We start from the raw sequence: 12,852 nt of genomic DNA, 5'->3' as shown, positions 1-12,852 counted from the left end.
GTATTTAAAGATATTTTTGAAACAAACTGTGTGGGAGTTTTACATAATAATGGCTTCAGTTTACCAGGAAATACTTTTTGAGGAAGTGTATGACTGTTAAATATTAAAAATGGTTCCTCATAAGAAACTTGAATGTAGTAAGTAATTTGTGAGAAAAGATGTGATAAAAAATATGCTCATTTTATCCATTTGTCCTTTTTAAATTTATTTTTTTCTTTGGCATAACAGCTGGAAAGAACAAATTTGATTTTTTATTTATTATTTTTTTCCCATGGTCTAGGCTTCTGCCTGGATGACTGAAATACTTTTTCCCATGAGAAATATCCAGGTTCATTTCCCATCTGGGTGTCTTTGTCCTCCTGTTTCCTTTCTCTCTGCACCTCACCACAGCCAGGATCAGAGCATATTGATAAACATTGGTTTCCATTGGCATAATTTCTTGCACACCTAAGAGATTGTACCAAACACAACACTGCTCTGTGTGAAGTACAGAGTACCCCAAAGATGTTTGTTCACCTCTTTCTCAGCCCTTCATCCATGTCTGGGGCAGGGGGTGGGGGGATGGGGGGGGAGGGGGGTTCCCTTAACCACAGGGACTGATTTGTAGGATGAAGACAGAAGTAGTTCAGACTGGTTTCTCAGATCAATTAAGAATTGGGCTTGATGATCTCATGAGGGAAAGCTCAGATTCCTGTCAATACCCTGTGGGGAGGACAGTGGGCCAGGGTAACACAGAGGTAGTATGGAATGAGCAGAGAATTCCTTTGGGCAGTAGAGACTCACTGCACACCAGGGGAACTTGGCCTTGTCCATACAGTAAGCACAATTTCCTCCCTGATGTCCCTGCAGTCAATTAAGTTGTTAAACCCATGACACTTGCCAATGAGGTATTATGCACTTCTGTCAGAAGGGTGATGGCTAAGAGCCCAAATTGTAGGAAAGTTGTTTTTTAATGAAATGGAGGCTGAAGCTCTGGACTGGGACTTCAACTTGATGATGCCCAGTCCATGGATCTTTCACACATTACTGGTGCTATTGTATGGCATTTGTATAACTTTATGCAGTTCCCTGTGTGTGTAATAATTCCTTTCTTGTTTTTCCTATTTTCTACTTTCCAGGCTGGCTAGACAGTAGACTCTTTGGGACAATGTAAAGCTGTGCATTTCTCAGTGCATTGTCAGTAAGGTTAAGTTAAGCCTAAAAATAATAATGTATGTAAATAATATTGGCAATAATTACAATTATTTCTGTAATACCTCAGAATTATCATGAATCTAATATCTCTTTGGAACCTCTGCAAATATTTTACATGTGGGGACTTTCTAAATCAAAGAGAAATACAGTGATTACCCATGGTCTTAACATCAGCCTATGAGAAAGCGGGGCTAAGATCTCCTGATTTCTGGTGTTTACTCTAAATTCTTAAAAAATCACTGTCAAAATATATATTTTTACTACATTTTTAGATAATTTATTTGATTTAGCAAAAATGTATAAACAGTTGGCTGTTTCTTGATTTATAACTAGTGTGACAGATAAAATATAAGCCATAAGGTATCATGGGACTCTAGAATTGATATGAAGCCTGGTTAGTATATCAGAAAATTATATCTGAAAGATCTGACTTCTGCAGCTGGAGCTTTCATTCAAAGGATATGTTGAGGTGTTTCTCTCCAGAGGCCATTGCCAGAGGCACTTGGGTTGACTCAGCAAGAAAATCCGGTACTTTGAGGGAATCCTCCTGAGGGAAAGAGGTGTTGCAAAGGTGAAACCTTGATTTTTGCCAGTGTTTTACCAGTCCTTTTGGAGGCTATTTATGTCTCTGTGTACTAGTAGCACTCCAGCTAAGGTTGTAGTTGCCTCTCATCCCCTGATAACTGAGTTTTCTGCTTCTTTGTGGGCAGCACAATCAGATTTGGCCCTCATAGTATATGGTTTCATTCCTTCTAAGGACAGCAAGAAACCACATATAATACCTTACAGAGCAGGCTCTAATTTCAAAAGTTATTTTCCAGGTAACATAACATGTCCAATGGGAATTGAATGTTTATGCTAACTTTGGAAAAATCTTTTTTAGGCTACTGAGAGATTAATATGTTCATATAAATGTATATTTTAGTGGCCATGCAAAAATCTGTTCCCTCTGTGAACTGATTAACAAAATTTTCAGAGAAGTCCTCACTTACTAGCTGTGAACACGGTGTACACTGCCAATGGAAGAGGCTGGGTGCTTCAGCAAAAAGAAAGCAGAAGGCTAATTGCACTGAAAGAAATCTGCACCTTCAGCATACCTTAGCCAGCTCTATACAAAAACATTGACACAGCACAGCACCTAAAACCACCCAAAATACCGAGCTTGACTGTTAATTACAAACCAGGTCCCTAATTCCAGGCCACTCTGCTCTAAGAAGCACTAAACATTGACATATATCAGAAAGTCAATGCTGCAAGTCTTTCCACTGACGATAGCTAAATAGGCAGTATAGCTAATTTTCCAGGTTCCATCAGGAGTCATGCAATCTTTCATATTGTTATTAATACCTGTAGGATTAAAAATAAATAACAAATAATAATCCTCTATTTTATTTTAATAATATGAGCATTTCTCATCCAGTTTGCCAAGAACAGTTTGAAAAAAAAACACTGGAAGGTTGAGCTTTTTTATTATTATAATTGATTTTTTAAAGCTAATATTTAAGATGCGCTTTTAAAATACTGTGATTTCTACACCAGTCTCACATTCCTTTGGGAGCTGATTCTGGACTTTTGAATTTTGAAGGCTGGCAATATTGGACATAACATGTGAATGGTGTTCACATCCTAACCTATGGGAGTGAGTGTGGTACTGGAAAAACTTGAAATTATATTTAGGTACCTCAGGTCTGCATCTGATTCATGTAACTTATGATAAACATAAGTTAATAAAAAAGGATGGAAAGACAAAAAATGCTACATTTCTCTGCACGCACAAAGTAAGAATATTTAGCCTATCAAGATATTCAACTTCCAATTCAGATGAAAATAAAAACAAACAAACAAACAAATAAATAAAAAAAAAAACATGAAAGCCCACACATAATTTTGGAATCTGCCTCTTGATGAACACACTCAAAGTAGAATAGCATTGCACAGGATTTAGTTCTGGTATCAAGCTTTTTCAGACTAGGAGACTCCCAAAGTCTGCTCAATGTAATTTCAGCACAGATAATTATTCAGTCAAGTCTTTAACAAGTTTCTTCTTTGATGAGTTGTGATGTTACATCAGCTTTTTAACCTGATAGCAGGTAGTAATGGGAATACTACTTTCTCACTGTAGGGGAGAGAGATGTACGAAATTCATAGTCTTCTAGGCAACTGTGCTGGGGGTTAGGGAATCATTCAGAGTTGAATAATATGTACAGATTTGAGAAAAATTAGATGTTCTCTGGGTTGAAAATGGTGACATGGAAAAAGACAGCTTGGTTAGATGCGTACAAACAGGCCCATGAAGACAGGTAATTCTATATGTGCAGAGAAGCCAGCAGAATTAGTTTCAGTCCAAAATCAAAATTCTCTATTAATCTGCTGTCCAGATCAGAAAATACAAGGAATTTTTTCTTTTATCTTTAGAGGAATAAAAAGTAGATTTGTAAAAGAGATGTTCTCACCTCTTTTAAAATAGAGACCACACAATCTTTGATTTGTAAAAATCACCCTAACATAGTTGAAACCCATAGTAGCTGAAGCTCTGGTTCACTTTATTTTTAAAGATAATAATTCCTTGTAAGGCTCAAACTAAATAGGACAAAGTTTTATCATTTTCCTGTGGTATCTCTATCACTTTTTTTTTTTTTCTGGATTTCCCATCCTTCTATTTCTAATGTGTTTATATGAGGATATTTTTAGGACATTATATTTTCCTACTTCAGTAGCAGCACAATGCTCTGAATAGCTTAACGATTCAGTGGAACTTCACAATATCTTAACCTGAGACAGCAGACTCCTAATTATAAACTGAGTATAAACTGCAGCCTTGTCAGAGTGATTTCATTATCCTGATTGCATCAATTTCAACCCTTTATGAGACTGTGCGTTATTTGGGACATCAGGAGTCTAACAACTGAAAACAAGCAGAAGACAGCTGCTTTCTGCTCACAAAAGTCTCTGGATATATTTAGCAATTTAGCCTTCAAAGTAAGCTGTTTTTCTTGTACAATTGTAAGATGCATCATTTCTCAGTAGGGCCCACATGTTTGCCTTAATCTGATAGGGTTCTTCTTGTTGTTCTTAACCTACTTCCTTTCTGAGAGAGGTAAGGAAACTTTAGCAGCAGCCGTCAGTAGCAAATAAAGTGGGAGGAAGCAAAGAATAAAAAATAGGCTGGGATTTATAAAAAGAATGTAAAAATCTGTGATTACATAATGAGGTACAGAAGATGCCGACTACCATAGAAAGCTATGGCATCACTGTTAATTTAGTGAGCTCCATGCTTCTCACTTCTTTGACATAAAGGCAACTTCTGAAGTAGCTTGAAACCCATAATCTTTAAGCTACAGGTTGAGAAATGATCCCAATACTCAGTCAAAACTGAAGAAGGAGAGCCTGTTATTTGAGGGAAAGTCATCGACCCCGAGTTAACTTTCATTTAGTTTCAGTGGATTAGAAAATGAAATGGGAAGCCATGTAGAGTTGGAGGTGGATGTGGAGCATGCCCTGGAGTTTTTGAATGAAGAAGAAAGTAAACCAATACAAAATGGATTAACCAAGAAAATTAGTTCTGAATTAATGCTAAATGATGACCAAATTCATACAGCAAACTACTCCAAAAACCTAATAGTTCTTAGTAGTGGAAACTGTATTTCTGTAAAAATACAGATTTTTACCATTTCCAGATAAAAGAACAAGAAGGAGAAAGCAGATCTGTACCTTTAAATGATTTCTGTGCTGCTCTATAAGGACAGACTGGCAGGTGTGACCACTTTCTCCCCATCCTCCTGTTTTGCAGAGATGTGAAGCCAGTAGGGCTGCTGCGCTGGGAGCCCTCCTGGCCACAGGTGAGGAGCCTCGCCACCTGCAATACTCAGTAGGCCAATCAAGCTGGCCCTGCATGAGGTAAGATGGATAGTCTCCCCATGTGCCCTGAGCTCCCTCTGAAATTTCAGCAGATCAATGTCACTGTGGCTCTTAATTACCCCTCTGCTTCATCATTATTTCATGGACTTTAATATGCCCTGCAGGACACAGCATCACAGAGTACAGATAAACAACCACCAAGCCCTGGTGCCTCTTGAGGTGCTACAGTCACCCTCTAAAGGGAAATGTCACAGCGTTGGGCTCATTTCCCTGGGTAAGCTGACCTCAGGGTTTCCAGGCTAATTTCAGCCTGAGCTGAGATACAAGGGCAGTCACTCCACCACTGTGTTCTGGGCTAAGAGCTCTTATCCTTCATACTAGAACTTGTTGCTATTGCCACACACAGTTACAGAGACCAGAGTGGCCAGCAGGGCTTTTGCACTTTACATGTGTTTTCTGAAGAGGAAACCAATCTATCTTTGCAGACCCTGTGTGGTAATCCATAAATGGTTGAGCAGAGTGGAGGATAGGGCCTACCTGTAGAAGACAGCGAAAGCATCCCATGAGGGGCTCAAACAGCCTCATGCTGCTCTGGGTTCAAAAGTACTCTGTGGCTTGCAGAAAGAAACACATCCTGAAAGCTATGTGCAGCATGGTCTGTTGGAGAGGGTTGGACTAGCTATTGTCAGTGGCATAGGATGAGTGCAGAAAAGGTTTAACAAGAGAATACACCTCTGGCCTTCCCAACACCACCTGGTTACCTATTGTGTCCAGTAAGTTTGGAGCAGTTTTCGTTTTTTTGGTTTTAATTTGTAAACCAACATGACTTGTCAGGAAGACAGTACATGTCTGGGCGTTGTGAGTGAAACTGAGGGGAAAAAATGATATGATGAAAATCATACAATTTGAATTTGAATTCTTTCAAAAGTTAATTGCCCAAACCGATAGTTTTTGATCAATGAAAAATGTCAGTATCACTTTTGATTGACTTTGGGGGAAAAAGGTCATATGCAGCTTCCCTTGGAAGGTGCTGTTAGATGTCTGCCACCTTGCTTACAAAGTAGCTTGCAGTAGCTTTCTGATGTGCAGCACTGAGCCTTGTTTAGCAGCTCTGCAAATTCTTCACAAGGGGAAAGATCTTCCTTCTTGGATGTTATCCCCAGCCTAGAAGCAATACAGGGGTAGAGGAGCAAAAGGAGACACAAGATAAGACATACACCAGGTTTACACTCTGTAGGAGCAAGCAGACCTGGGAGTAAGCTGTCTGTAGCTCTCTGCACCTATCATTTATGGTACTTCTTCCATGGCAGTTAAGAGTTGAAGTGACAAGAGAAGATGCTTCAACATGTGAATAAGACTGTAAGAATGTGGGCAGTGACATTGTTGGGAGCATTTCCACATGGCTCTCCCAAGTACAAGCTGTGCCTGGACTACAGCTCCTGCTCCTGGGCACATGTGACAACAGCACCTGAGAGGACACAGGCAGAGGATGTGCTGTCCCCCCAGGTTCTACAGACGGGGAGTAAAAGTGCGTAGATCCTGCAAAGGGCACTTATGCTCATATAAGAGGTGCACAATAGAAAATAGCTCTCGCAAATCTTTATGTGGATCAGTGAGTTTTTCCTTTTGCTACTGCCTTTCTGTCCATCCCACTGTATTCAAGCAATGGGTGTAGCTGTCATCTCAACAGACCTGTGAACAAACATGGAAGTGGGTGCCACGCTGGCTGGAGCTAATGGTAATGGGAACTCCCTTGATAAATCTGTACTGTCTGAGTGTGATAAAGTGGTATCGATGTTAAAAGGCTCAGCTGATGTAGATAGAAGAGATGATACTTCCTCACTGTATACTGTTCTGGTTCAGGTGTTGGACATCCTGCACAGAGGCAGGTGATACAAGAAGACAGGCTAAGCAGCAGCTACTTTCATCAGTGAAGAAATTTCAGTGAAGAAATTGAATCCCAGCTTTGACACTGCAGACTCTTCCCTGGGAGACTGTGCCCCTACTTTCCCCCCAAGTTTACTGGCTGAAGAGACTCCCTCTGTCCTTCTTCCCTCACTAAAAGCTGTTTTCTGTCCTTAGGTAGCTGGCGGTGGCTGACAGAACTCTGTGGAGAGGCATGGTAAGGACAAGTATGAGAGTGGACTAAGTGAATTCCACATTCATACTGGGAAGGAAAAAGATGAGTATGTTTAGTTTTACTGAGAAAAAGGGCGTTCATTAATTATACACATCTGAGGCGGGTCTAACTTAATTTTATGGATCCGGGATAACAAAAATAGATGAAGATGGGATGACCTAAATGCACAGACCAGGGAATAGCACTATGCTAATTGGCATGAGAGTATGGAGGGGGAAAAACAAAACAAAACAAAAACACAGGTGAGGGCAGCTTAAATTAATGTGCTTTTTCTTTTTTTTTTCTTTTTTTTTGAGAGAGGAAGTGTCAATGAGTTGTGGGCAGTGCAATTCGTTGACTCATTAAAACCCTGTGTATCTGGAGTCAGTTCTCAGAATGAAGATAACACTTGCGGTGGGCTTGTTCCCTTGGGACTCCATGCAAAGCTTTGATAACCCACTGCCTGATTGAAAGAGATGCAGCTATGTTTAGACAGACAACCCCAAGAATCAGATCAAACTGTACTGCCCAAATCCTCAACCCAGTTACACATTAACCAGATTCCTCTGTGTGGACCAGAAGATATGCATATTAAATATGCATATTCATACTCAAGTTTCAGGGTGTTTTGATTGGATGTGAAGGTTCCTCATCCATGGGAAAATATTGTTATGTTTTTCCTGGGTAATTAAAATCAAGCAGTGGCGAGATTAGTGAGGCCTGGAGATCCCTTTACTTTCAGCTATTTTCATTTGTATTCTCATTTAAATAAAAAACAGTGGTTGTAGCTATTTGTTTAAGAAAAAGAACAACTCTGAGGTTCCCCAAATGACCCTCACTAGTTTTATGTTTTCTGGAAATTTGGCCCCTTATAGTTGTCTTCTACAATCATGAACAGCTTTATAAAAGTATATTGGCAAGAGGCCATTTGCCAGCTTTGATCTAGATCCTGATATGTAATTTGAACACACCCAAAAGTATAAAGCAGTTGCCTACTTCAAACAGGCATTGCAAATGAAGCTACAGCCACTGACAGCATTTTTAACTCTGAACTATGCACCCTGGAAGAGGAGGAATCAGTAGGTAAAGGGCCATCACCAGCAAACTTATTTCTGGAGGAAAAAATGGAAACTTCAACTTGAAAGACCACAACAACAGCAACAACAAAAACATACCTCTGCAATTAATCTGAATTTACAGTCAAGTGTAACAGTGCAACAGGCTTCCAGTTCTCTGAGGGTTGTATGTAGACAAAGTTATTAACAGTACTTTTGTGTTTAAAAAAAAAAAAAAAAAAGTATATGTTTCCCTTTCTCTCTGTACCTCTCTTTTTTGATTGATATCTGGAAATGTTTTCTCCTCAAATAAATATGCTTTGCAGAATTCACCTGATGTAGCAGGTTAATGCACTGTTTCTCTGTACCTCCAGACAGCACCCTGTCCTGAAGGCACATGAAGGAGTATCAGTCACAGTCAGGATCTGGCAAACACGAGGTCTGCCAGAGAAGGCCCCAGCTGCATTTACACTAGTGTTTTGAGAGCACTGTGGCTTGCATTGCAGAGCAGGATCAGGGACCACAAATTGGGCTTCTTTCAGGTAAAATTAAGGCAGAAGTTGTGCTCAGAATGCACATCTGTGCTCCACCTGTTAGTTTGAAGTCGTACCCCCTAAAAGACCTGCAGTAAGAACATGTGTTCCTCAACACCAATTATTTCACTCTATATATTTACTCCTATGGGCCAACTACTTGCAAATATGGTCTAAGCCAGAGGGGCACATTGAGTGGTGTCATAAAAGAGTACCTGAAGGAACCATATTTCCACAAGCACATTATTATTTATAATTTGCACTGAAGCACAATGTGACAACCCTAAGTTCCCCATTGTATGAGGTGTTATGCTAACACAGAATAAGAAGATAGTCCCTTTCCCTAAAGAATTAAAACCTGGAAATAGTTTGGGGTGGAGCTTTGCCTCCTGCTCCAACCCACCATGTTCCTGGGTGCTGCACTGGCATAACAAAGCTGTAAATTCAGTCATGTAACTTAGCTCTGGGAAGGAGGCACGAATGGGGAGAGGATTGTAAGTTTACACAATGTTTGCTTTTCCTCTTGTCTTCCCTGGATTGAAATGGGTGGAAAGTAGCCAGCATCCAGCAGAAAGCAAAGGATGGGGGAATACAGTACTGAAACAATATCCCGGTGATTTATGACCTTCTTGGGACACCATGAAGAATAAGTGAGTGACAGATTATCTGCTGACCTGCTGGATAGCTCATTTGCTTTTGTTCAAGCAGCAGTTTTCCAGTAGAACTGCAGGTCCTAACATTTCTCTGTTGAACTGAGTTACCTCGCTGCTAAATAAATATGTCAGTCAGCAATGACACAAGTTAGCATTTCTGGTGGGAGGTATTTGTCTCACTCCAAAGGGGATCCTGAGAGGATGCAGCGTGGGCATGTAGGAGATGGAGACCCTAGGGCAAAACAAAGCAAGTGAAACCGATGGTAGGGACACACTGCAGAGTTCCCTGGAGGTATGGAGCAGATGCCCTTATTCAGATTGAGCTGTGATTTCTGACTTTATGTAGTACTTTTTAACTACTTTTTCCCCAAAGTTTGGAGTGGTGGTTTCTACACTGAAGTTAGTCCTTCTGTTCTTAGGTGTTCTCAGATTTAGAAGCTGCAATTTATTATTATTATTTTTTTAATTCAGAAAGAAAACATAAAGCATCTTATATTGTCCCTCTTCACAGACTTATTTGGCCCAATCCTTCATTTATCCATGCCTAATATTTATTTTGTAAAATAAACCCTTTTGCTTTATCCATCTGACTTTATATAACTGAACTGAGATGATGATGATGCAGGAGTGTCCAGCCGAGGACTGTGGAGAAGAACATGCTGGCATACTCTGTCTTGGTGTAACAAACACTTGCACTGATTATGTTTAATTTTTAAGTTGTCTCCATTTGTGCAATTGAGACTGTAGTTAACTTCCACTGAGGAAATGAGAAGGATACATGGGAGATAATGTTATTTCCTGTTTCTGTAGAAAGAAAATGTTTCAGGAATCACAATTTTGTTGACTTACTTGGTTGGGAATTAGCAGTGAATATACACAGCCAGGCATATTTTTTGAGCACAGAGACAAAACATAGGGTAAAGCCTTGTATCCTATCTGACCTTGCAAGGGCTCTAGCAAAGAAGAGTAGAAGAAAACATTTCTTTCTCCAATACTGATGTCCTCTGACTTGCCCTCCTAATAAGCATTTAAATAATGTAAATGTGAAGGGTGGTGCAGTGTATATGTGTGTGTGTGGGGGGGAGCACACAAACCTTTCTGACTTTCCTTTTTCCCCCGAATGCTGATGCCATTGCATAATTATATGGGTTGGCTTGAAAGAATGAAACCCAGTTCAAAATGTATGAGTTCATTTTTATGTTCTACTGAGAAAATTTATTCAGTGTGACTGCTCAGTAGCGAGAGCAGTAAAACACCTTAATCCCTGGTTGAAGAAAGGTAATACCTTGACAGATGTGTGCCTCCTACTTTCCTTGCGGCCATGTTTCAACAACAAACCTTTATTTCTGCTTCTTGGCTGTAGCAGAAAAAAAAAAAAAAAAAGAAAAAAAAAAAGAGAGAGGAGCAATAAAGCAGTCAGACAAATCTCAGGAGCCAGGCGGCAATGCAATAGTAATGACAGATTTTTAATGTGGCAGGAGAGATTGACAGGAAAATGTCTTCAGAGCAAACGCACGCCAGATGGAATGAAAACGGTTTATTGGAGTATGGAGGTGCTGCTGAACTGAATAGAGGGCGGGCTTAAGGTGGGTGTTTTATCTGCTTTGAGTAAACAACAACAACCCAAAAAAATTCCACTTACCAGGTATTGCCTTAGACTGGTCTTTGCACCAAGGGGATTTTTTGTTTGTTTGTTTGTTTCTTTCTTTCTTTCTTTCTTTCTTTTTCCACAGTACTGCATCAGAGAAAAAAAACTTTAAAGTCAAAAGTTCAGTCATTACATGCACTGTACAAAAGGAGAAGGCAAACGGGCTTGGTTCAAGTTTTCTTCATTTGTCACTCTTCTCTAACACTCCTCCCCCCCCCCCCCCCCCCCCCGCTTCTCCCCCCATATCTGAAGGAATTTCTCACTCAGTATGAACAGTAAATATGTTTTGATGTGCTTTTAGATAAATCAGAATGATTATTTTTTTTTCTAAAAAGAGAATAGGTAAGAAACAAAATAAACAAACAAAAAAAAATCCCAGCTGATCAAGTAGCTATCAAATCAAGGACAGATGAAGAAGCCTGCACTTAAAATCCTATAAAAGCCAATATAACTCTTTCAATATCAGGAAGAGCAACATCATTGTGTCCTTTTCAGCTGAATAAACTTAAACTTGCATGCTCTTAGTGATGATAATAAAGTCAAATTCAGCCCTGCATCTCACAAGAAAATGTAGCTCTGAAATATTTCATACCCTCTGCACGGAGCACAGACAGGAAAACAGTCATAAATGGGAAGAAACCGCACAAAAGAAAAAAAAAAAAAAAGAAAACTCTAAACAGTGCATCTTCCTGACACCTTTTCATTATCAGCCTAGTCAATGAAGAATGCCACCAAGGAAAGGACAGTGTCATATTATTGAACCATGCTGGTTTGAGGGGGGGGGTCTTGAAGGATGCACTTGTATAGTGTCAGTGGGTAGGATTTTTTTTATTTCACTATATTTGCCTTTATTAACTCTCTGTAATTGTATTTTATGTGCAGGGCTTGGATAAAGTGTTCTGCATGTACTGTCTAAATTTATACTGCTCTTTTTAGAATGTATTCATTGGCATTTTTGCCTTACACAAACACATCAGAAGGAAATCACTGAACTACCTCCTTTATTTGTATCATACTTTAAAACAAAACAAAACAACCCTCTTTGTCTTTCTCAACCTGCTTCTCTTTCACATAGGAATATTTATTTAGAAAGTAAAAAGGTGTAATGGTTCTTTTCAGTAGTACTAGTATATATGTACTGAATATGCTCCAATGTAATTTGCAGAAAGTGGGGAAAATGCTCTGGAAAGTAAGCAGGGAGTTTTGCCATGTCATTTCATCTGATAACTACAATAGTATGATAACAAAGCTTTAGGCAAAATACTTAATACTGACAGGGAAAGTAATTGGCAAAGCCTTTTACTGTTTGTATTTTATAGATTTACTGATTGTTTTGAAAATATACATTTTACAATTTTTACATATTTTCTCCTACTTGAAATCCTGTTCTAAAGTTCTGTTTAACTCTCTTTTTTGTATTACTCCTGGAAGAGCTATAAAGAAAGACTGCTTGTGCAATGCATACAGTCTTTGGGGTTTTGCTTCAATTTCCTTAGCATTTGACCAAATATTGGCAAACAGGCTGTTCATCACAGTGCAAGATAAAATACTTTTACATTTAAAAATGCCTTTAAATTCTTAAATTGTCTTTCAATACAAAGGGCAACACAATTCTAAATATGATAAAGTAAAGTGTAGCAGTGAAGGCAGTAGTGATAATAAGTATACTTCTGAAATTATCCTATTTCCTTACATTCAAGTGTGACTTGATTATTAGTGAACTTAACTTTTTCTGGTTGGGTTGAAGCTGTTTTGTAAGGCAGTTCTGCAAGAGGCATCACTTCATTAGGAG

At 39.2% G+C, this 12,852-nt stretch overlaps 1 protein-coding gene and 1 long non-coding RNA gene across 6 annotated transcripts in view; both read left to right on the top strand.

Moving 5' to 3' along the window:
• LOC308195984 (uncharacterized protein) overlaps positions 1–8,550 on the top strand; it is a 98,561-nt gene extending 90,011 nt beyond the window's left edge. The window contains exons 3-5 of one of the 3 annotated variants that reach the window (XM_080594321.1): positions 4,985–5,091; positions 5,217–5,326; positions 6,916–7,121. In XM_080594321.1, coding sequence (XP_080450447.1) covers positions 4,985–5,091; positions 5,217–5,326; positions 6,916–6,986 — 288 coding nt within the window. In that variant the 3' untranslated portion in view covers positions 6,987–7,121. The other 2 variants (XR_013951997.1, XR_013951998.1) reach the window with 2 other exon arrangements.
• Positions 8,551–9,948: 1,398 nt separating this feature from the next.
• The window catches only part of LOC308195982, a 39,473-nt gene continuing 36,569 nt past the window's right edge, over positions 9,949–12,852 (top strand). For all 3 annotated transcript variants that reach the window (XR_013951991.1, XR_013951992.1, XR_013951993.1), the window contains exon 1: positions 9,949–10,998. This is a non-coding gene — a long non-coding RNA (uncharacterized lncRNA). The remainder of the gene's footprint in view (positions 10,999–12,852) is intronic.

This window comes from Anser brachyrhynchus (assembly GCF_964034855.1).
Source record: "Anser brachyrhynchus genome assembly, chromosome: 5".
Lineage (NCBI taxonomy): Eukaryota > Metazoa > Chordata > Aves > Anseriformes > Anatidae > Anser > Anser brachyrhynchus.
The sequence above is the reverse complement of the archived record's forward strand: the minus strand, read 5'-3'. Positions and strand labels throughout refer to the sequence as shown.